This window comes from Malaclemys terrapin, chromosome 7 (genome assembly GCF_027887155.1).
Source record: "Malaclemys terrapin pileata isolate rMalTer1 chromosome 7, rMalTer1.hap1, whole genome shotgun sequence".
NCBI classification, from domain to species: Eukaryota; Metazoa; Chordata; order Testudines; family Emydidae; genus Malaclemys; species Malaclemys terrapin.
This window is the reverse complement of record NC_071511.1, coordinates 99,907,680-99,933,802: the sequence shown is the minus strand read 5'-3', so window position 1 is coordinate 99,933,802 and position 26,123 is coordinate 99,907,680. Positions and strand designations below refer to the sequence as shown.

Genomic DNA, 26,123 nt, shown 5'->3' with positions numbered 1-26,123 from the left:
TCAAGATTTTCTGTCCAAGGTTGAATGGGGTCTTGGGCCATGAGTAGGGCTCCTAGATGTTATGGTAATACAACAAATAATACTTAAATCGTTAAAAATTCACATTGCCTGCAACCCAGTGCAATATGCAAATTATACCACAGTTTATATCCTGTCCTGGAAATTGAAGAAATTTGGGGGAAGGGGGAGTTATCCAGCCCCTGTTGGAGAGTAAAGTCCCTGTTGCCAACTTAACATCTAGTCAGTTACAGGTATAATTTGTGGTCCAACTTTGCCTCTTCCTACCATCAAAAAACAGCTCTGATTTTACATACTAATTGATCAGACCAACACTGCCTCTATCCTATAGATTCTGCTGCTTTTCTGATTAATGCTAAAAGCTGGTTGCAATGATTATAGGTACATATGTTAAGTGTGTTTTTATATCTCTTCCTAGCCAAGAAGTATAAAAAGGTTACTGGCAAAGAAATCTACTCAGATACATTAGAAAGCACACCCATGCTGGAAAAAGAGAAGTTTCCACAGGATTATTTCCCTGAGGTATGTACAGTCCAATGGAGCATTCCAAAGTGTAAGGGTCCGGTTCTAGTTTCTCTTGCACTGAAGACTTCATTGGTGTTACTCCTGACTTAAAGTGGTATGAACTCGATCATCATCAAGTCATAAGCCTCTAGTTTTTTTGTGTCTCCATTTCATAGAACCTATAATATACATTTTTGTAAACCTTGAAGTATATTTATCAAACTCAACTGGAGTTCTATGTTTAAACAGTAACACGTTGTAAAGAATTTATTATTTATAGGAGATTCAAACAAACTTTCCTTTGTGTATCTTTTTCATTTTATGTATTTTTTTAAATGTTGTTGGTGAGGGGTGCAAACCTGCTAGCAACAGCAGCTCCTGCTCAACCTTGAGGCCTGCACCTTCCACAGGTGCCTGGCTGTACCAGGGGATGGGCTCAGGGAGGCCCTGGTGAGTGGGGACCAGGCAAGGGCTGTGACAGGGGCTGCTAGTCCTCCACAGGGCCTTCAGGGATCTCTGAGCTGGGGCCACCTTTAGGGCACAAGGGCTCAGGTTCCCACACTATGTCCTGGAAATTGAAGGAATTTGGGGGAAGGGGGAGTTATCCAGCCCCTGTTGGAGAGTAAAGTCCCTGTTGCCAACTTAACATCTAGTCAGTTACAAAACTAGAGTTTTGTAACCTGGCCACCCATTCACACCTGAACCCCCCCTTACTTCTGCCCTCAGGGGCTTCCATATCTCTGTCCTGAAGACCCCCACTTCCCTGCAAAGCCACCACACTTCTACTTTGAGGGCATTTCCACTCACACTTGCACTTGCCCATCATGATGGGGGGGAGCATTTTTATTTTTTTTTTTTTACTGTACTTGAATTGAGTGCACCAAAATTTCAACTTTAACAAACTATGGCCACAACTTCTGGAAAAAAATAACCATACAACTTTCTTAGAACCTTATCCCTGGAGCATTTTATGTTAACCATAGAGAACTTGCTACTCCCTCAGTGCAGGCTTCTACAGATTTCTACCTGCTAAATTACATTAAAACACATCTGAAAACATATTAAATATTTTCTAATTTTATTTTTCTAAGTCAGCAATTCCTGTAGTTGTCTAAAGGATGTTATGGACGTGGTGTATGAAAAAGGAGAAACCCCTGGATCAGACTTTTTTTAGGGTTTAGGCTCTGTTTCTCCATACAACACAATATATTATAATAACGTTGCTATAGCTACACTTCGGCATATATTTCCACTAATTTCAGGTTGCAGTAAGGCACACATACGGCAGGTACATTTTTTTGTTTACTTGGCAAAATTTGAAAGTAATGCTACACATTTTTAATATGTAGTTAAATTTTATGTTTCTTGTTCTTTCATTTTAAGGCAGAAAAAGGAAAAATCTCACAAAAAGCCTACACTACATCTAACTTAAGCTTGTATATTTACAGCTGGAACTAGATCACTGTGTTTAACCCATTTTCCTCTTACCCACACATTGATTAGAGGGCCTTCAATAAATAGACCTCAGATAGTGGGTATTCTGAAAATCTCTTCTGCCACAATGAGATGCATGAGAAACGTATCAGTCTTCACACTAAATTTCCAGGCTTTTGTGTGTTTTAGCCAGACTTTTATCATTACATTAACTTTTTTTGTATGTGTGAATTGGTTTAAGACTGATTTCTTTTCTTTTTATTACTGCCGCTTAAGGATGATCTAAAAGTAATTACAATGATTGAGGCATAATGCAATTCAAAATAATTACAGCCCACTGCATATAAAACTAACAAAACTTTCTGTGTTGATTTATGAGTCCTCTTGGCTGGGCATGAATCTGAAATGATGCCTTTGGGAGCAACACTGCAGATAATGTTAGGCCATTTAAAAAAGCAGATTTGTGTAGTCTATCAGGGCAGAGTAATGTTTTTTCCCCCATAGTGAGAAATTGGTTGTTATCATAGATCACAGATACTGCTCAAAGCTCTTATGAAAGATGAATTAATTTCACTAATGCTTTAATGCAAACCTTTCATGGAGAAGGCTGTATGGTGATAACCTTACTGCGGTCTCTCCTTTCTCAATGATGATTTATGTCGTCTTTTAGTAGATGAAACTGCCCGTATTCACAATCCATCTGCTGGCTAAAGGAATCCTATTAACAGGAGATCTGAGGAGAGACTTAATATTGTAAGGTGAAAGATGTGGTATCCCTTTCCTGGGGCATGATTTTTGTTTGGCTGTTTCGGGGGGGGGGAGGGGTGTCTTGTTTTAACATTTAGATACTTCTCTCAGAGAGCACCGATGATCTATATAATCTTTACTCAATTTTTGTTCTGTCTTACAAACAGTGGATCAGCTAACGAGTAGCTTGTTTAAAGTCAAAGCCAAGCTCATTGCTTTAAAAACTGCAGGCAATTGTCTGTCATCTTATCTCTGCCTATAGTTCCTTTCTCAACTGTGTTCCTGGAAGTCCCTTTTTTCCCTAGTATTTACAAACAGAGTGTTTGGCTCTGTTAAAGACCAGCAAGCAACCAAAAGGTATTGGATTGCAACTTGTACCTCAGACTGGTGAGGGCATTCAGGACCACACTTTTTTGTTTATCTGTTCTAGCTGTACTTTATGTGCTGTGCTGTTTTAGGCCCTAATCCTGCAAACATTTTCACACATTCTTAATTGAAACAAGTGAGCACTCCTGTGAAGTTAATGGAATTACTTGCATGTTTTCAAGCAAAGCACTTCCATAACTGTTTGAAATTGTCCTATTAGGCAGATGATCTTGTGGTTTAAGCACAGGCAGGTGAATTGGAAGACGTGGGTTCTTGTGCTGTGCTGTCCTGTCTCTCTCAAATTTGCTGCATGATCGTGGACAAGTCATATAATCTTGTGCTTCAGCTATCCCATGTGTAAACTGGGGATAACAATATCTACCTTAGTGGGCTGTTGCGAGGTGTAATTCATTAATGTTTGTAAAGCATTCTGAAAGCCTTGGAGGAAATGAACTATAGCAGTGCTATCATATTTTGTTCTTCTCTGACCTACAAGATAGACACATCCATGCCCAGTCCTGGCAACCCTAAATTCCCCTGTCCTGTTAAAAGGAAGTGCTTTTTTTAATAGGAATGTAGTTCTGGGTTGTGGTTTTTTAGTGTAATAAACCATGGAGAAGCAGAAAAATCTGTAGGACAGGTGAAATACTAAGGCTCCAAAACTGGAGTGAGTAATTATAAGCCTGTGCTCATGCATTTTTTAAGTTCTGTTCTCAAATACTTAATTGTAAGTTCGTGATTGCAAGTAATTATTTTTGTTATTTTGGCTGTAATTATAGGCCAGAGAGCTGCTAGCACAGAACTTGCAGGACTGCAGCTACTGGTAGGGTCAGCCCCTTCTTATTCCCAATCCCTTCTTCTGTGACCTCCAACTCACTAGCTCTTTCCTGGTTATTTAACACAGAGAGGGGACCCCCTGACCTTTCCTCATTCCATGCTCTTGTCCTGATTGCTGGCACAAAATGCATGTAGGCCGCTTTTATCAGTTTGAAACACTTAACTAAAACATCCAATTAAAAATAATTAACTAAATCAGCCTCCCTTTCATAAGATGCATTTGCCAGCACCACAGGGAGGTACTCACAGAAAGGCCTCTGGCAGATGAGCCCCCTGCAAGAAGCTGCCTGTGCAAGCAGAAAGAACTGTGGACAGAACTCGTCTGACTGTTGTTTTAGTTTCCTTCCAATGAATATGATCCACAGTGAAACTGTTCAGAGAGAAATAATTGGGTTAAGTAACACCTAGACGTACTCAGAGCACTTTTATTTGTGTCTCATTTGATATGAATAGAAAGAAAACAGGAATGTGAAACATTCTGAGCCTATCCTGCACTTCTATCAAGAACATTTTACGCTGCTGTCAATATGAGGTTTATTTACCTACAGAGCCGGTGCAAGGAAGTTTCGCGCCCTAGGCGAAACTTCCACCTTGCGCTCTCCCCCTCCCCCAGCCCTGCGGCAGCTCCGCGCCCCCGCCCTGAGGCGCCCCCAACCCCCCGCGGCAGCTCCCCCCTCCTCGGGAGCCATGCGGCAGCTCCCCACCCCAGCTCACCTCTGCACCGCCTCCTCCCCGAGCATGCCGCCCCCACTCTAATTCCCTTCCCCTCCCAGGCTTGCGGTACCAAATAGCTGATTGGCACCGCAAGCCTGGGAGGTGGGAGAAGTGGAGCAGTGACGGTGCACTCGGGGAGGGGGTGTAGCAGAGATGAGCTGGGGTGGGGAGCCTTGCGGCAGCTTCCCCCCCCCCCCCGAGGCACCCCCGCAGCAGCTCCCCACCCCCTCCGGCCCAGGGAGCCATGCGGCAGCTCCCCACCCCAGCTCACCTCTGCTCCACCTCCTCCCCGAGCGCGCTGCCCCCACTCTAATTCTCCTTCCCTCCCAGGTTTGCGGCGCCAAACAGCTGATTGGCGCCGCAAGCCTGGGAAGCGGGAGAAATGGAGCGGCGACCGCGTGCTCAGGGAGGGGGGCATAGGAACGATGTAAAAAAAAATTGGGGGCACTGCTTTTTGGCGCCCCCAAATCTTGGCGCCCTAGGCAAGCGCCTAGTTTGCCTAAATGGTATCACCGGCCCTGTTTACCTACGTAATGAATATGAGATTGAATCATTAGTTTGTACAATTATGTTAACTCTGAGGATGCTCACTGCTTTCTTCTTCCGCATTTAGAAATAGTTAATGGACCAATCACACCTGTGCAATCCTGTGAATTCATTGCAGTTGACCAATGTAGCTAAGAGAGAAATTTTGTCAAGTGACTGCTAGAACTAAAATCAAATTTGCCCATGAAAGCCAGAATCTGCAATCCTTACTCAAGCAAAGCTGCACGGTTTGACCCAAAATGTACTTGCCCTTGAAAATTACATACTGTATGCAATTGTACTCTATCAAAAATAGTGTTTTTCAGAAGTAGAACTCTGAAATGAATAATTACCATAAATAAATTATATATGTTGGTGGCTAATATATTACTACTGATTTATATAAATACATTTGCAATGGATATAATTATTTAGAAATTATATGTTTTAGTATAAACTGGATGGAAATGCATTTGATTTATTACGTTTGTTGTATTTATTAACATTGTGTGCAGATTCCCTTTCTGAAATGTCAGTTTTGCAATTAGATGTTTTCTTAGCAAATTCCAAATCCATGTTAGATAGTATTTTTCTATTAGATAATTGGTCATTATAGCTCTATGTTAAGAGTAAAATTGTCAACTGGCATGCCACATGGTGTTAGTTTTTCTACCATTATGTAGATTAACTTTAGAATCTTGAACTACTGATAGGTGTTTCTGAAAAATTTTAATAACTAAGAAAGCTATTATGCTACAGGCATAGGTGCTGACTCTGTGGTTGCTCCAGGGCCCACAGAAAAAAAATAGTGGGTGCTCAGCACCCACTGCAGCCCTGCGGATCAGCTCCTTCCCCTCCCTCCCAGTGCCTCCTGCTCCCTGCGATCAGCTATTCAGTGGCGTGCAGGAGGCACTGGCGGGGGTGGAGGAGCGGGGGCAGGAAGAGATGGGGTGGGGGCTTGGAGAAAGGGGTAGAGTGGGGGCAGGGCCTGGGGCAGAGCAGTGGGATCTAAGTAAGATCCCCCTGGGATCTAAGTAAGTCGGCACCCATAGCTATAGGAGCATAGCTGTATATAGATCACAAATTTGAATGTAATTTGAGAAAAATTCCATCGTGAGCCAAATAAACTTAAAATTAAGTATTTAAAGCTAAAATATGCTGTATTCCCAAGTAGAAGTCTTCATAAAATTTGCAGGGTTATTAAGTTGCTTTTACAAATCCTAGAGTAGCAGAACTTGCTATACTTTTTGAATAGTGTTGTTTGTATTGCAGTAGCATCCAAAGGCCCAAACAGGTTTGGGACCTCACTGAGCTATGAATTATTCTAACACTCAGGAAGATTAGGAAGATACAGTCCCTGCTCCAAAGAGTTTATCATCTAATCTAATGATTTCACATCTACACAATAGTGTAAACATTTAGAATCCTTTAGGGGATCAAGGAGAGGAAAGCCATCATCATCAGGAGCTGCATTCAGATTTTTTCTATTAGAAGTTGTAATAAGTATTTTTTTTTTTGCATTCATACAACTGGTATTATTACTGACTCGTGTAAACCACTGAACATACTGTAATTTACGTGGAATAGCATTTAATACAAGTCCCTACATGAGGCTCTAAGGAGGAGTTTCTTTTACTGCAATGATAATATAACATGGGAGGTATTGATACTGAAGGTCAGTTAGTGCATCAGCTGCACTTGCAGTTTGTTAGACCTGGTCTCTTTTGTTGTTCAATTGATTCATCTACAAATTTTTTCCCTTCTTCCTCTTTGAACCATGCTGTTCATTTAAGAAGCTGCAATTACACTCCAGTCATTGCTACTTTAATCTGTCTTTCCTTCATGCTCCTGCTTTGTATGGTTGAATAAACCCTTGCTGGGCCACTATTTAATTTGATATGGTCCCTCACAGTAGAATGATGGAGAAAAGATGAATTAAGGCTCTGTGCTAGTCATTATCAATCATGGTTTGTGTTCATTACTTATTGCTCACAGTGCATTTTGACATTAGCCCTCCATAACCTCTCTCTTCATGTTAATGTTGTCTGGAGGTCCTTTTACCCCATGTAGCTGAGGTTATTTATGTAGGTGGTGTTTCTAGAGGGTTTTAAAAGGTCAACACAATCTCCCTGGGGACCCTATTCACAAAGAGAAAGCTTGCACAATGTAACTGCAAGTTTTAGAAATGTGAGGTGTTTTAAACTCAGAGTTTTCAGATTTTTAATTTCATTTATTACAATAAAAATTTGGCAAAGTGGGATCAAGTATATACTGCTGTGCATAAAACCAATAGTCACTGCACAAGTGTAGGCATTAGGAAACCCCAAAATACCATAACAGACTTTTGTATTTGGACCCTAAGATGGCATATCAACTAATATGCAAATGACTTCAGTCACATTTGCAAATTTGACAATAGATACATTTTTACAATAAGAAACACTGTACAGATCCTAATTAGATCAATATGCATATCTGCAAATACTTGTGCATCCATTCACCATCCTAATTGTTCCAAATCTAAAGAAGTTGTTGCACGTCTATTATTTTACCTAAAGACAGGAGTAACTTCTTCATCTAAATTGGCCTTTATTTAACCTAGTTCTGAGATGGAAGAATCTGATGTAATCTATTGTGTTAAAAATACCCATTGTTATCCAATATTTAAAATATCCATGTTCTCCTTCTCTCTTATATATTGCTCTAAGCCCTCAATCCCCACTGAGCCTCTATTACCAACATATAGACATGGCTGAGAAGAAAAAGAGCATGGAAGAAGCTAATCAGGCAATACCCTGATTAATATGAATGTCCAGAGGTATCCTAGTCGCAGCCTGAGGGAATTGGATGGGGCCCTTCTATGGATGTCCCCTCTTGAAAGTCCAGAGTGGCTGCTATTCGTTAAAGGGGAAGCTGGTCTGAAAGGATATAAAAGAACTAATTTCCCTAGAGTCATTCGAAGGAGTCTTTTGTAGTATGAAGTTCTATCAAAACATCCTATTCCAATTCTGGCTGTGTTTACTGCTTTGGTCCAATCAGCTGCCAAGAGTGCACAAATTTCAGTTGCAATGTTAGTATTTCTTAAGTGAATGGCTGAAGCTTTGTTTCTTAAAATGGAGAAGCTGATCCATTGTAGGGTGAGGCTTTATATAGTTGACTACGGAAAACTTGGTTTGAACGTTGTTCAGGAGGCACTGTACAATATTCCCAGTCAAGCATAGTTGACTATTTTGAAGATTACTAGTAGCACATGGAAACTTTACTTGATAAAGACATTTAATACAGGAGGCCTCTAGTGAAATCCTGGCCCCATTTAAGTCAACGGGATTCTTGCCATTAACTTCACTGAGGCCAAGATGTCACTCAGTCATACTAGTTAAAATGGAGCTTTTTGAGGTGATACATTCCATAATGCATCAGACATCCTGAAATAATATCTGTAAAGAATCCAATTTTTAAAAAACAGATAGCAAGGTAGTTGATACTAACATTTGATATGCTCAAAGCCGGAGTTATTTTGAAATCCATTAACTGTTTATAAAGTCCTTGTTTTTAGGAGGTCTGTTTTCTTTCAAGATACATTTATTGTGGTGGTAAATGTAGCAATTGCTGTGTTAATGTTGGTGAGGATGTTGATATACATGAGTGGCATTTGACATAGGACTCTGGAAATAGGCTGAATGTAGTTGTAAGAGGGTTCTCTGTATTTTTAGATAGTTAGTAGTTAGTATGGTCACAATCTAAATATGTTAAAAGAATTCAGTTGGGAAACAAGAATCTAGTAGTATGATTTGTCACCAGTCTTAATTGAAATAGAATCTGTAGCCACTGTTAGAAATAAAATTCAAATACAATGATTACAAACAGAAAATATGCAAGCAAACCTCATTCAATGTTGATGAGTTTCTAGTAAATCTTTACAACCCTGAAAGAGCTTTCACAAATTAGGTATCTTGGTATCCACAATGTTTTGGATAAAGGAGAACTCTTCAAAGCTAATTTTATTAAACAATTTACGAAAGCTATCAAAGGACTAGAAAAATGGGCTGGAATACCACTGTGGTATCTCTCATGAGAGGATTAGTGATATTAATTATAATTATTAGCGATATTAATTATAACTCTCCCACAAGTCAACTATCTCTTCTCAAATCTCCTCTTTGATATCCCTCAACTCTTTTTCAAACAAATGAATCTCAGTGTTTCTACATTCATTTTGGTCAATCAGGCACCCAAAGTTGAATCATAGACTGTGAAACATTCTTATAAAAGGACAACTGGCAGGCACAAACAAATCCCTGATGCAGGAAGAATAAGGCACAGAGCCATGTCAGATTTTTTTAAAATAGCTAAAATGTCGTGAAAATACCCTGTGCCTGTATAACAAACTAGCTGAAATTATGGGGACATAATTCAAGTCATGAAAAAAAATAGAAGAAAAAGCATTCATTGTGCAATCTGTTCACATTACCAAATATAAACGTTGAGTCTTTGGATAAAGCACTTTATTGTTAATCAATGTTCTTGAACTTTTTACTATTTTCAATTGAACATGTTTGTTTTTCCAATTGCTGAATCAATATGAAGCTGATGAAACTATATGAAGTGTATGAGAATGCCAGCAATCCTCACTAGCATGTTTCAGCCAAAACTGTTCTTTAGTTGAGAGCTGCTCAACAGATGCGATTGTAAAATTCAGATCCTGGATATAGGTATTTAAAGGGACAGTATCAAAAATGGTAGACTAGAACGTGGAATAACTTTTTTTTTTCTTAAATTTATATAATCCACATAATTATATATGTTTTTTCCCAAAACAAATGCTTAAATAGACTTTCTTCAATTAAAAATAAATCAGTGAGAGTAGCCCAGCATTTCTGGATAACTCTACTTACACAACCCACTGTGAACTTGTGTTAAAAGAAAAGATTCATGTAAGTTTTCACCTTCAAGCTACCAAGTTCAAGTTGTTATTCAGTCAATACAATAAACATTTTAAATGTATCTTTATAAACTGATGTTTTGAATATAAAGAGGATTTTGTTGGGGGTAAGGGAATCTTAATAAAGGGACAGTGGTAAAGGAACAATGTATTTTTTGCATTCTTCTGATTAGTTACAGTTGATTTGTTGCCACAAGAACCAGGGAGGTAAATGTGGTTGCCAGGAGGATAGACGTACAGTTAAAGAAAAGAAAATAAGAGGTGATGCTCATCTGAAAGATGAGAAAATAGTCTGCTTTGACTTTATGTATGCAATGTTGTTGTAGATCTATTTGTCACAGGATATTAGAGAGACAGGGTGGGTGAGGTAACATTTTTTACTGGACCATCTTCTGTTGATGAGAGAGCCAAGCTTTTGAGTTACACAGAGCTCTTCAGGTCTGGGAAAGGTATTCAGAGTGTCACCGCTAAATACAAGATCATATAAATAGTTTAGCATAAGTAGTAAGTACATATTCTATGAGACTATTCAAGGTGAAATGGCCCATTAACATCCCTGTAGTCATAGGACGAAAAGGGGAGGTTAGTGGGTTACAGATTTTTGTAATAAGCCATAAATCCAGTGTCTTTATTAAGACTGTGATTTTTAGTTTCTAGCAAAGTTATGAATTTAAGCTCCTGAGCTCATCTTTTGAAGGTGTTGTGCAGGTTTCCTTTGAGGATGACGACTGATAGGTCAAATGCAGAGTGATTGCTTTTTGAAAAGTGTTCACACACAGGTGATAGAGTATTTTTGTCTTTTGTCATTTTCCTGTGTGAGCTCATTTGAGAGAGTAGTGATTGTCTGGTTTCACCCACATAGTAGTTATTGGGGCATTTAGTGCACTGGATGAAGTACACCACATGTTGTGATTAGGTAGGTGTAGGACCCATAGATCTTGAAAGGTCTGTAGTGTGGGGGAGAGGGGGTAATTTGTAGCAGTGGAGATTTGTCCGCAGGTTTTGCATCTGTTGTTCTAGCAGGGCCTGGTGCTGCTTTGAGTTGGTGGTTCCTAGTCCCATGGGGACCTTGCTTCTGATGATGAGCTTGGTGAGTTTGGGGGATTGTTTGAAGGCCAGAAGAGGGGGTTCAGGAAAGATTTCTTTCAGGATAGGGTCCCCATCGATTATGGGTTATAGTTGTTTGATGATACCCTGTATGGGTTCCAGAGTGGGGTTGTAGGTGACAGCTATGAGGGTGCAGTCAGAGGGGGTTTATTTTCATATCGAAGCAGGTTCTCTCAGGGTGTTTGGGTGGTTTGGATTTTGTTAGGCACCAGTTTATTAGGGTAGAGTTTTTTGGGGGTGAGTAGAGAATTTCATCTAGTGTCATATTCACAATAAGGAGAAAAGAAAGCACTTTGCAGGGTATATGTCAAAAGCTGTATATATTGCCTCATGAGAGGCCAGAAGTGTGATTACTTCAATTCTGAAGGATGCTGTACTATGGTTAATAGTTATTTATTATAAGTAGTTTCAGTATTTTGCCACAAAATCATAGGCATCATCATTTAAGTATATCTGGGGCAATGAATAGTCCAGCATCACAGTCATTGTAGCCGTATATAAATGGGATCCAACATAATAGCTTGTTTAATTTAATTTAATTTAATTTAAATTAATTTTTTCTTTTTGGTAGAGCAATTTAGGACCACGGCTGAAAGAATTATTTTGCTATGCCAGCAGTATTATACCTTGGCAGTAGTTGATTTGTATCTTACTGAGGCTGTTGCTGTTTTGATAAATGTATTGTTATACTCTCATTTAAATTCACTTTAACTTTTATAGAATTATTAGGTAGGCAGAATCTGCAGAAAAAGTACAGGTTTCTAATATGTCACATTCATTTAAATTCATTGTAAAACTCCATGATACAACTTTACAGTTTAGGTAAATTTACAAATGAGTTAAGGCATTTATGCACAATTGATAAGAATTGGTTGTTTTTTTTCTGGTGTGTATTCAAAGTAATTTTATTTTTCTTATGAAAGTACAACTGTAACAATCATTTTCATGTTAGTACTCACTTATGTAAAATTGACCAGGTTTTTTTAAGTAGTTTTTATTTCAAGTTTATTGTTAGACTAGTGAAACAAAGAAGTAAGCAGTGCAATTTAAATCCTTATAGTAGATAACAATATTTTATTTTGATCATGTTTATATAGTTCATAGTGCTCATTACTTAAACATTTTATGGGTTGTTCGTTTTATGTTCTTAATAAACAGTTTAAAAATATTCTCTTGTAAAGTATATTTAACTCCCATCAATCCTTCATTTAAGATGACTGATTTAAATTGCTTATTTATTTTTCAGTGTAAATGGTCCAGAAAAGGCTTCATTCGCACAAGATGGTGTATTACTGATTGGTATGTTGCATCCTATTAAGTTATTTATGATTATCTTTATTTCATGTGTATTTTCTATGAGAAACTTTATGTATATAATCTAATTTATTTGCTACAAAGAAGAGATGACAGATCATGCTTAGCTTTATTATGTGCATAATAATGCTCAGTAAATTGTAAATGACAAGTGGTAAAACTCACTTTTATCAATGTGATTTTAATATTTGCATATACTTGCCATTAGACTGATCAAGAAAATTATCTGTGAGGCACAGACATCCAAAAAGCTTTGGAAGTATTTATGAAAAAATATGCCATTCTCTATGTACTCATTCAGCTAGCCATTTAGAGCCCAAGCCACAGCCTACTTAAGTCAATTGAAAAACTTTCAGTGACTTCACTGGGTGTTGGATCAAGCCCATACACATCAGTTCCTGCTACATACTTGTGCACTGAAACACACTTGCAATGAGCAATTGTTCTTTCTTTGCAGAATTTAGGTCTGCTGTACTATTTTGGGCCCAGATTGTGGCTCATCCTATGCTGGCCAAATATTTAAAAACTCGGAATTGTAAATATTCAGTTTGCTCTTATCTGTAGGGTTACATTTTTAGTTATTATATGTTAGATGGGATAGTGCCTCCATAAGAAATCAAAGGGAATTGAGAGGTTTATCCCTCATAGATGTCTCCTGTTTTCAATAAATTATTATTGCTGCACAGGTCTTTAAATATAAATATATTCAGTTAAAATGGTGAATATTTAAGATATTTAGCAATCCTTTCCTTTTAAGAGCGCTTAGGAAAGTGTGAGTTTGTTGTGTAACCCTGAGATGAATTAGTAATTTATGCTAAAATAATGTTACTTAGAAAATAATGTAAACAGAAAACTAAGTGCAACATAGTAAGAAAAGCTGTTTGAAAGTTCAGTAAGGACAAAAGGATCTGAACCTAATATCAATAATGTGAGGGAAAATATTTTGTGATCTGTTTGAAAAGTTTGTGACACTGACTGTACTTGACTATCAATTATGTGAATTACTTCATGAGATTACCAAACCCACTTGAGTTGTGTCTGATGATAGGCTTATAAGAGAGAAGGTCATGTGGACTAACATTCACTCTTATGTTAGTTTTGCATTATTTCTTAACTTATCAATAGTTTTTAAAGCACAGCATTATTGTGTAGTGGCTGAGAATGGGTCACATATCTCAGTGACCTAAACCAGAGAAACTTCAGCGCAGACTGACTCTGATGTTGTGGTACATTTAAGAGAAAAAGCTTCTATATTTGGGACATTTAAGCTTATTTCATATTTATTTATTTGGGGGCATATTTCTGTATTTGTCTTTAAAATTTAAAAGGAGTGTAAGGGACAAAAATTGGAAAGAAAAAAAAACTGGAAAAATTGGTTAAATTTCACCTTCGTTTATCCAGGAATGAATGGCTCAGAAAGAGGCAAGCTCTATCTCTGACGAATACCAAATATATGTTTCTTATTCTTCAAGCTGTTGGTAAACTGATGCTATAGATATGGCAGATTTCAGGGGAAATTAATGGTTGTTTCTGATATAATTTTGGGTAATTAGAATGGAAGATCTTGTTCTAAATATCAAATGCATCCATTAGATTCTAAAAAAAAAAAGCAGGGTAAATAATAATGTATTGTGCCATCAAGAAAGTATGAATATGGTACCCTCAAATAGGTTGAGGCATGGTGGCTGAATGGTAAAAGTACTTCATTATAATCCCCAAAACTGTGGGTTTGAATCTTGCTCAATCTCACACTGAAAGGCTACCTCTAGTTCGCCCAACTGCAAAATGGGTACCTGATCCACAGAGGTGAGAAGTCAACGGTATTAGCTATGGAAACTGGTGTGCCTTAAACTGCATCAGCCTGATGAGCCATCTGCGCCTTGAACTTTTTTTTTTTTTACAATCAAATAATGTCCAAGATCATTACAATATGACATATAAAGCTGTTTTCTGAGAAGAAGCTGTACCACCTATTAACTTTGTTTCCTATGATCATCTGCAGTTGACTATTAGACGTTTCTTTGGTAAATAGTTTATCCGTTTTTTAATTAGTTGCATTAATATTGTTAACTCTTTGGGTGAGATAGAGAACTGGAGCTCTCTGAGATTGTGTGTTCTGAATACATTTGATCCAGATTTAGGAACCTATATACAGCAATGTATTTATGCATGTACCTAATTTTAAGCACATGAATAGTCTCTTTGAAGTCAAGATTCATGTGCTTAAAGTTAGATATGTCCTAAAGTACCTTGCTGAAATACATCCTAAATGAGTAACATTCACAGCAGAGGTATATGCAAGACAAAGGGTATATGTAGGTGATATAGATTTTGAAGGTGCTTATATGCAAATTATATTATTAATAATTACTGATATTGGGATCTGATTGTGCAGGACACTGTACAAACACAGGAGAGTCCCAATCCCAGAAAGCTTGAACGTGGTTCCTATCTTATGATAAGGAAAAATACTTAATATTCACCAAACTGCCTTCACAGATCCTTACTCTTAGGAATCATGTGTGCTGCTGTATGGATCCAGAACTGGAAAAAGCAGTAAGGGTTGTGACAGACCCAGACCAGTGGGGTACAGGAGTCTGGTAGAGGGCAAATATACTGGTCACTGGATGAGTAGTTTTCTGTTCCCTGAGTGACCAGAGCAGGAGCTGCACTAGAGTAATCAGGAACCTGCTAGAACCAGTTAAGGCAGGCAGGCTAATTAGGACACCTGGAGCCAATTAAGAAGAAGCTTCTAGAATCAATTAAGGCAGGCTAATCAGGGCATCTGGGTTTTAAAAAGGAGCTCACTTCAGTTTGTGGTGGGAGTGTGAGGAGCTGGGAGCAAGAGGCGCAAGGAGCTGAGAGGGTGTGCTGCTGGAGGACTGAGGAGCACAAGTGTTATCAGACACCAGGAGGAAGGTCCTGTGGTGAGAATAAGGGAGGTGTTTGGAGGAGGCCATGGGGAAGTAGCCCAGGGAGTTGTAGCTGTCATGCAACTGTTACAGGAGGCACTATAGACAGCTGCAGTCCACAGGGCCTTGGGCTGGAACCCGGAGTAGAGGGCGGGCCCGGGTTCCCCCCAAACCTCCCAATTGACCTGGACTGTGGGTTCTGCCAGAGGGGAAGGTCTCTGGGCTGTTACCCACCCCACATGGTGAATCTCTGAGGCAAGAAAATCCGCCAATAAGCGCAGAACCCACCAAGATAGAGGAGGAACTTTGTCACAGGGTGTAATAGGGTAACATTATACCACAATATATGCACCACAGCCATATCTATAAGGGAGGCTCTTCAGCCCTGTCCCACAAGATACAGCTTTTTCCTTTTGCCATTGGACTTGGAACTGTTGGTGTCTCACCACATTTCCCATGTTCTCTGACTCTTTACTGTAGTTCTTCATGTGTTCTGTTGTTCAAAGATAGTTATAAAAAAAAAAAGGTATTTTTCTCTTCTGTGGATATTTAGAATGTGAAGCATTTCAGATCCTAAAACAAGGAGAGTTTGATTTTAAACTGTGTGACAAATGTTCACATACAATATTTGTAAGTGATTAATATTGTTCTTGGTTGTTGTATTTAGAATATGCACATTAATTGGCTGAGCATTTGGTGACAAACAAGGGAATGGCTACTTCCTCCTTTGATAAACTCTGATTTGGCCATAAGTTAGGGAGGCAACTGTCAGATAAATTTAATGCTCTTTAATCTTCCTGAATCCAGGTAGCACAGCATGTGCCTCCAAGGATGGGGCTCTGTGGAGGAATATATATTTATAAAAAGAACAGGAGTACTTGTGGCACCTTAGAGACTAACAAATTTATTTGAGCGTAAGCTTTCGTGGGCTACAGCCCACTTCTTCAGATGCATAGAATAGAACATATATTGAGGAGATATATATACACATACAGAGAGCATGAAAAGGGGGGAGTTGTCTTACCAACTCTGAGAAGCCAATTAAGTAAGAGGGGAAAAAAAACTTTTGAAGTGATAATCAAGATAGCCCAGTACAGACAGTTTGATAAGAAGTGTGAGAATACTTACATGGGGAGATAGATATATATTTATAGAACACCAATTATTGGTAACTAACCAAGTCTTTTCTTCTTGCCTCATGAGGGACCCCAAGGTCTGTGCTGCCTTCTTGGGCTTCCTATTTTGGGACACTTCGAAGCTGTGTTTAGAGAAAACATTATTCAAGGATGGGTTCAGAGTAAATTTTTATTCCAAGATAGGAAATGAATAATTGCTGGAGGGATTGGGCTGTGTGGCTGAATGATTTGATTAAACTTTACATTGAGTATAATTTTCATAGGGCTATTTTCTGCCTGCCCTTTAGAGGGCCACTCCATTGTAAAGGGTAAAAATTAAGAAGCCCCACAAACCTTTGTGTGATCTGCTTAAGGGATGAGCAGAATTGCAGTTGCTATGGTCAAAATTGTGTGTAACTACTAGCAGGATGCTCTGATGGGCATGCGGGCATCCAAAGGTGATGGAGAAGGGTCAAGCACAGACAGAGAACATATACCTAATGAAATAGGTGTAAGACTATCGCCATCTGTTTAAGCGTGCATGTGCCTGTTCACTAAATAACAGGTGACCACATGTGTAAGACATTCTGATTTGTTTAAACACATTACTTTTCATATGATTTATAGAGTTCCTTTTACCCAAAGGTTTTTAAAACCTTTCTAGATTGTACATTTGGGGAAAATTCTAGCTTCTCAGACACACAAAAAATCCTCTGGGCTGGAGACTAACAATTAGTTAACCTCAAAGGCCACAGAAGCAAATGAAACTCTGTATGTTGGTAGCTAAAACTGGTTCCCTTATATAAAACCTGGAACTTCATGGCTCCAATTTCTGCTTCTGTGCCACAGCAAACAGTTCCTTCAACAGCTTTGCTCTGAGTAGAGAGACTAAGGATATGTCTACCCTGGAGTTAGAAAGAATAATTTCCAGCTCGAGTTGACATGCTCATGCTAGCTCTGATTTAATTAGTGCACTCAAAATAGAAGAGTAGCTGCAGGAGCGTGAGCAGCGGGAAGGGCTAGCCAACCCAGATATGATCCATTGAGACCCCAGGTATATACTTGGACCAGCTAATCCCTTGCACTGCTTGCACCACCATGGCTACACTTCTGTTTTTAGCACACTACCTCGTTCAGAGCTAGCACAGGTATGTCTCCTCAAGCTGGAAATCACACCTAACAGCTGCAGTGCATATATACCCTTAATCTCCCTACTCAAAGCAAAGCTATTGAAGGAAATGTTTGCTGCAACACAGAAGCAGAGGCTGGGACTGTGAAGTTCTAGGGTTTGTTCAATGGAAGCAGAATGAGATGCTAATGGTATAAAGTAAAGTGACATTATATTCATTAGAATGTTTCTTAAAATCGGAAGTAAAAATAGAGGGTACACCTCTACCCCAATATAACGCTGTCCTCAGGAGCCAAAAAATCTTACCGCTTTATAGGTGAAACCGCGTTATATCGAACTTGCTTTGATCTGCTGGAGCGCTCAGCCCTTCCCCCCCCCCATAGCGCTGCTTTACTGCGTTATATCCGAATTCGTGTTATATCAGATCGCGTTATATCGGGGTAGAGGTGTATAGTGCAATTGACATTGCAAAGGACGTCATATAGACAGGAATATTGCCAAGATACGATGATTGTTGTTCATATTACAACACTGTCCAAAATATGCCAGGTACTGTACAGGCATATAGCAAGACACAATCCCTACCCCAAAGAGCTTACATTCTTATGACAGATATGGCAGAACTACTGAAAGCTGCAATAATAGTGGGAGGGAAAGGAGGATGGGCAGACCAATGTTACATAAACAAGATCAATTGCTAAACAGCCAGTGGGGCCACTGGATGATTGAGATGCTAAAGGAGCATTCAAGGACAATTGAATGTTATTGCTGAGAAACTAAATGAATTCTTTGCATCAGTCTTCATGGCTGAGGACGTGAGGGAGAGTCCCAAACCTGAGCCATTCTTTTTAGGTAACAAATCTGAGGAACTCTCCCAGATTGAGGTGTCATTAGAGAAGGTTTTGGAACAACTTGATAAACTAAACAGTAATAAGTCACCAGGAGTTCTGAAGGAACTCAAATGTGAAATTTCAGAACTACTAACTGTAGTCTGTAACCTATCATTTAAATCACCTTTTCTACCAAATGACTGGAGGATAGCTAATGTGACGCCAATTTTTTAAAAGGGCTCCAGAGGTGATCCCAGCAATTACAAGCCTGACTTCAGTTCTGGGCAAACTGCTTGAAACGATAGTAAAGAACAAAATTGTCAGATATGTAGATGAACATGATTTGTTGGGGAAGAGTCAACGTGGTTTTTGTAAAGGGAAATCATGCCTCACCAAGCTACTAAAATTCTTTGAGGGGGTCAACAAGGATGTGGACAAGGGGGATCCAGTGGATAGAGTGTACTTAGATTTTCAGAAAGCCTTTGACAAGGTCCCTCACCAAAGGCTCTTAAGCAAAGTAAACTGTCAGGATAAGAGGGAAGGTCCTCTCATGGATTGGCAACTGGTTAAAAGATAGGAAACAAACAGTAGGAATAAATGGCCAGTTTTCAGAATGGAGAGGGGTAAATAATGGTGTTTTGTATTGGGCCAAGTCCTTTTCAGTATATTCATAAATGATCTGGAAAAAGGGGTAAACAATGAGTTGGCAAAATTTGCAGATGATACAAAATTGCTCAAGATAGTTAACTCCCAGGCAGACTGCGAAGAGCTACAAAATGATTTCTCAAAACTGGGTGACTGGGCAACAAAATGGCAGATGAAATTCAGTGTTGATAAATGCAAAGTAATGCACATTGGAAAACATAATCCCATCTATACATATAAAATTATGGGGTCTAAATTGGCTGTTACCATTCAAGAAAGAGAGCTTGGAGTCATTGTGCATAGTTCTCTGAAAACATCCACTCAATGTGCAGCTGCAGTCAAAAAGTGAACAGAATGTTAGGAATCATTAAGAAAGGGATAGATAATAAAACAGAAAGTATCATATTGCCTCTATATAAATACATGGTATGTCCACATCTTGAATACTGCATGCAGATTTGGTAGCCCCATCTCAAAAAGATATATTGGAATTGGAAAAGTTCAGAAAAGAGTAACAAAAATTATTATGGGTATGGAACAGCTGCCATATGAGGAGAGATTAATAAGATTGGGACTTTTCAGCTTGGAAAAAAGACGACTAAGGGGGGATATGATAGAGGTCTGTAAAAGTATGATTGGTGTTGAGAAAGTAAAGAAGGAAGTGTTATTTACTCCTTCTCAGAACACACAAACTAGGGGTCACCAAATGAAATTAATAGATAACAGGTTTAAAACAAAAAAAAGGAAGTATTTTTTCACATAACGCACAGTCAACCTGTGGAACTCCTTGCCAGAGGAGGATGTGAAGGCTAAGTCTATAATAGGATTCAAAAAAGAACTAGATAAATTCATGGAGGATAGGTCCATCAATGGCTATTAGCCAGACTGTGCACGGATGGTGTCCCTACCTTCTGTTTGCAGAAGCTGGGAATGGGCAACGGGATGGATCACTTGATGATTACCTGATCTGTTTATTCCCTCTGCGCCACCTGGCATTGGCCACTGTCGGAAGACAGGATACTGGGCTAGATGGACCTTTGGTCTGACCCAGTATGGCCATTCTTATGTTCTTATTTAGTTGTTATGCATAGAGCTGGTAAGAGAAAGGTAATTCCATGTTGCAGAGGATTTTAATATTTCAAGATCTGGTTTCATTCCAATGAAGAGCAAAACCAAAAATATCAAAATTCTCTGTGAAAGGGAATGGAACACCAGCTCTAGGGCTGTCTGCCTGGAAGGCTGCCCTCGTGCCGCAGATCCTGGCAGTCTTGGGGTTCCTGGTAGCCCACTGGGTGGGCAGGCAGGTGAGCTGGCAGGAAGTCAGGTAGGTTCCATCGGATCTTCAGTGAAATCAAACCATTTCCACAAAATGTTTCAATCTCTAAAACACTGTTTCATCTGAATTTTTCCAACCAACTCTAGTTATGCATATGTCAAGTTACAGTTTGCCCAGTTTGCACAAAAATCCCCACCCCTGCCTCTGAGCTGTAATTGATCTCAATCTTTCTATTTTTGTATAATACATAAACTTTAAACAGAAGCCTAGCTGAAACCTTAACTATGGATCAGATTGGTGCTACTCTCCATGGCAATTTCTAGTATGATAGCATAACTTTGCACTGTCTGGGTAAATGTAAGTTGCTGTAGCAGTGAATATACAATGTTGTGCTATGATGTTGAATGCTCCGCTGCTTGCTGCTAATGTTTTTTCTTTTATCCTGAGTCATTTTATTTGTTTTTCCTTTGTCATAGTGCCTTTGACTTGGTAAACATTCATCTTTTCCATGATGCTTCCAATTTAATTGCTTGGGAAACAAGCCCATCGGTTTACTCAGGAATACGACATAAGGCTCTTGGTTATGTACTTGATAGGTATGTATTAGTCTCTATTAGTCTCTCTCATACTCCTCTTCCCCTTAGTAGTTTATAAAAGCTATGATAAAAATTACTTTCTAGCCATACCAAGATTTTTTTATTCCATTGTCCAATAACAGTCACACACAGTATACTGTTTATAGCATTTTCCTCCACTTGCAAAACTGCACTAATATAGATTAAAACAATACACTTTTTATGAGAGTTAAGAATGTTTTCATATGGATCCGATTAGAGGTCCGTTTGTGATGCTGATTATTTTAAAAGAAATTGAAAAGACTGGGGAATTTCTATGGACTTTCTATAGCCTTTTGTAGCCTAGGGAAAAAAGTATATTTTTAAAATGTGTTAGCACATCTTAAAAGTACACCTTTTTTCCCCTAGTCTACACAGGGGCTAAGTAAAAACAAATAGTGTTGATGTTCAAATGTGTTTTTAATGCAAGGTATGTTAATCTCAACACAGGCAGTGTACGCTAAACATCTAATCTGTTTGTAAAAGAGAATATATTATTTGTACACAGCTATTGATCGCACCACAGTCTATAAAAGTGCTAACAAAGTAAACTCAGTCCACTGGGCAGTGCACTGTCAGAATATGCTAAAGAAACTTTTGATAATCCTCTTTAGCAGTTATGGATCCATGATAAAGGCAGCCATCAAGAAAAGATGAGTTATGTATGCACATACATGTATAGGCAGAAAGAAAGTATGTTTATACAGCAGTAGCCTGAACTGTCACATCTAATGATTCTTCTGGAAGATTTGAATGTTTCTTTTATGAAGTATTGACTGACTTCATGTTTCCCCGAGAAATAGAGCCTAAAAGTTTCTCTTTAAAGAAGTCTTCATATGCAATGTTATCTATGACGTAATGGTGATACTGTAAATGTAACTTAACTTTAACTGTAGCCCATGAAAGCTTATGCTCAAATAAATTTGTTAGTCTCTAAGGTGCCACAAGTACTCCTGTTCTTTTAACTTTTTAGGAATCCCTCTATAATTTGATATTAGGAGTGAATAGGTTCATTCATAACATGGTTCTATTCATGCAGTTCTTTCTCTTTTCCTTTCTTATCTAAACATTGACATTTTCTCATCTTTAAACATACATGCATGCTTTCTGTGACATTGCTAGTAGTTACATCTCCCTGCTTCTTAACAGATTCCCATCACCCAGCACCCAACCTTCCCTCCCTTGTTCCTTGCAAGACACGTCCCTTCCACTCTCTCACATACACTCTCCCCAGACTTTGCCTCCTCACCCTCACATACACACAGTCAGCTGGCACCAGTATGGCCTTCTTTTTCTCTCTGGGCAGGAAACAAGTGCATTCTAACATATGTTAATTAACATGTTTAAAATCCTAATGCAGACAAGGCAAGTTGTAGCTGTAACGCACATAAGTTAGCTGGTTGAGACAAACCATAGGGTCCTCGACCAGCTAACACATGTTAAAACTACAATTTGCCTTGACTCAGTAGGATTTGAACATGTTAGCTAATGTGCTAAAAACAGACCTTTTCTCCTAGTGAAGACTAAGCCTCTGTAGATACCATGACATGCTGCTTTCCCTACTCCTCCTTCTAAGCCCCCATGCTTCCCAAGTTCCCTCTCTACAAATCCTAGTGTAACCCACACACATTCTGGGTGTGGTGTTCTGTCCCATCTAGTGGCACCGAGACGATTTAGAGAGAGAGAATTAAATGAGTCTGCTCTACAGCCTTGGTTAAGAGCCGGTTGGCTTTTAGCTCATACGGTAGAGGCTCATACACTAAGTTCCAGAGGTCCCCAGTTTAATCCTGCCCGTGGTTTTTCAGTAAAAGATGTCCAAGACCAGTGAAGAAACTGTCACAGCTGCATCTTTTCAGAAAAGGTTGAGTGAGTTAACTTTATTTATTTGAGCCTTAATATACTGGAGATCAGCCTAAGAGTGTTGCTATATGGGAAATCCAAGTTCAGACTGGCAGGTACTAAGAGTGGCTTGTGCATCCCTCCCCCAAGCCATTGCTTTGAGCAGCACTGGATGGGTAGCCTCATAAGGAGCACTTTGGGAGGATGGGGGAGCGGGGGCGTCAGATGAGCAAGGGAGAAGGGGTAAATGGGTTAAATATGGGAGGATCTTAAAAAATCCCCATTCCTCCACCCTAACAAAGGTTAGGCTGTGCTCAAAGGTTGGTCTGAGATTAAGGGTGACTCATGGTCAATGAACCAGCTCCTCTCTCCATCATTTACACACAATGTTCCCCTTTGCACTGAGATGCTGCATACAATATCATCCTCTGTAAGGAATTCTCTACAAAAGAATAATAGTTTATTTTGCTGATTGTTTCCTATAGAAAATGAAGAGGAAATAGAGCCAAATTTAGATATCCAGCATAAAATACCTTGTTTGTATGTAGACAGTATTGTGCTTTTTCCTATTTTTAGATTTTAATTGAAAGACTCTTAAAGTATAGAATTAGGAATAGATACTTTCTTATTTAGAAAATAGAGTAGCCAAAGCCTTACCTCTCTGCTTACGTCTCCAGGATAATTTTCATTTAGCTAAAAACTGGCCCATCTATTTAATGAAAGATTTAGCTTTTTTCCCCACTGTGTGCACAACCTGCTTTTCCACTATACACCACATTTAGTGTGTCGTTCTCACTTTTGGGAGGGCTGGAAGAAGAGAAATCATTATTCTGATGCCATTTCTATCAGAGTAAAGCAGTTAAACCATTTTTTTTTTTTAAATCATGAACTTTTTTGATGTTATGTAAATAGGTTGGCTATGTAAGTTTATAAGAGATACTTTGAATTAATGAACTAAGCTTCAGTAACTTCTAGATCTGTTTGACTGGGAGTGCTTTTAGCCAAAAAATATTATATGTATTGTTACAGTACCCCAACAGATAAGATAATTATTCCTTTGCTTTGTTTTTTTTTGGGGGGGGAAGTTCTGTGCCTCTTCTCTTTTGTTCTGCATTAAGGAACCTAAACAGATCTATCTGTATTATTTATTGCTTGCTTGCCACAGCGTGCTATGTGCTTCATTTAGCTAATTTTGGCTTTGGACCTCCCACGATGCCCTGGCAAGGGTAAAGAAATCAGACTGTAGTATTAGTGTTAACTGTGGGTCAAAGATGTCATGATGGTATATCATTAAAATGTGGCATTGCCAAAAACTGCCCTAACTCCCCTGTCTTTTTAGAAAAGAAAACCTTCAATTTTAGGTTGCACTACTACTGTGGGTTTGCATTCACATGAATTGCTCATTTTGAGAGAGCAGCCAGCCGCAGATCCGGACCTCCATAGTGAAATGATGGGCTGACTAGCACAAAAGAGGAGTTCTGTAAGAGCAGTGAATAATGGGAAACCCCTTTCATGGGCACTGCTAACCTTTTGGCAGCCACCAGCAAACTCTATTCTGATCTGCTGATTGGGGAGGACAATACACTGAAGCTCACTTTGAATGAATGCTACCACCAACAGTGTCCCCATTCAGAAGGTTTTGGGAACCATCTTTGACCATTGTCTGCCATCACTCCTTCAGACAGTAAGAAAAGGAAAAGTGAGAACATCTATGGGGGGAAAGTACTTCTTTTCTTGGCTTTAATCTCTCTTTAAAGCTTCATAGATCTACATTTCCAGCTGAGCTACAGGAGATATGCAGTGTCAGATAAACACAGAAGAGAGCGTTTTCAAGCCAGGCCTTTAAATCCCCTTATCTGCATGAACTAATAATGCAGATTTAGTGCTGTTAAAAACAGAGGCTGGTAAGTCTTTTCCTCTAAAGCCTTTAAACTGCTAAAGAGCATTTAACTGCAATGCAGTTCAGACTCAGTGAACAATACTGAGAAGGGAAACAGTTTAATGAGCTAAACCTTCAGTGAATGAAACAGAAACACCTTCTCACAGTTGATGTAAGTCACTGTGGGAGTAAGTGACCCACAGTTCTGTCCTCTGTGTCCATCTGCATTTCTGTGAATATCTTCATAAACATGAACTAACTGCAACCTCGTTAATGTGGGGTTCAAATGACCACAAGATTCTCTTATGCAAGAATTAAAAGCAATAGATACAAGTAAAACTTAAGTAAATTATTTTAACATTACAAAAGGCTTGTTAACCGCATATATTATTTTATGCCAAAGCTTTAGTACATCGGCATGAAGCTTCTCAAATATTTTTAAATTATAAACTTTTTAAAAATGAAAATGTGTGTTAGAGGTATCTAGAAATGTTTGCATGATTATGTAGTAATTCCAAATACGATTTTTTGAATGCAAATACTTAATCTAATTATATTAGAATAGTAAACAGCTTATTTTGGTTTAAAAAAACAAAAAGTGGAGGCATAAGAATAATGTGGTGAGGAGAATGTGCAAAGGGCAACTGGAGTATGTGTGTAATGTGTCATTTTATTTTTTTACCTTTATAATTCAGTGACCATGAGGAAGACAGAATTATCATGGACTTTTTGTTGTAGACTATATATAGACAAATCCTTTTCTCAGCATTTGCATGAATCCAGTCTAACTTCTTGGAGGTCAATGGTGTTACTCTGGATTTACACTGATATAACAGAGACTGAATTTACTCCATATGCTTCAGAAGTGAACATCTGAAAGCTGCTCCCCTTCCCATATTGGATAATGTACTTGCCTAATCCCGCCCCTGTCTTCACTGCAATTGCATCTTCATAACTTCTAAATTTGGGGAATTAAGTTCATATGTGAAATAAGGAGAGGAACATGCGGTTAACAGCGTAGATCACAGACTTCGTGCACATGCTTCACTTCACGCCTACATAAATATTTTATTTACAAATTAGTCTTTTTGTCTGCAGGAAATTAGACTACTTTTGAGCCAAATCCTACAGCCCTGACTCAGGGAAAATTTCTGTCAACTTCAATAGGATTGTTGCCTGACTAAGGACTACAAGAGGGTGTTCTTTATGAGTATTATATGAGAGTTAAATAAGAATCAGGATGTGAGATAGTAGCTTGATGCTGTCGTTCTTGATGTGCCAACCTTTGAAACTTCCTGAAATTATCCAGACCATTCAGATCCATGAAATCAGCTTTTTTTTTTAGAAAGTGACAGTGCTCTTCTGTTTTCCTTTTG

General features: G+C 38.8%; 1 protein-coding gene across 6 annotated transcripts in view; it reads left to right on the top strand.

Annotated features, from left to right (window-relative positions):
- INPP5A (inositol polyphosphate-5-phosphatase A) overlaps positions 1 to 26,123 on the top strand; it is a 419,473-nt gene that overhangs the window by 281,850 nt on the left and 111,500 nt on the right. For all 6 annotated transcript variants that reach the window (XM_054034303.1, XM_054034302.1, XM_054034306.1 and 3 more), the window contains 3 exons: positions 437 to 540; positions 12,441 to 12,493; positions 20,892 to 21,011. In XM_054034303.1, the coding sequence (XP_053890278.1) occupies positions 437 to 540; positions 12,441 to 12,493; positions 20,892 to 21,011 (277 nt within the window). The remainder of the gene's footprint in view (positions 1 to 436; positions 541 to 12,440; positions 12,494 to 20,891; positions 21,012 to 26,123) is intronic.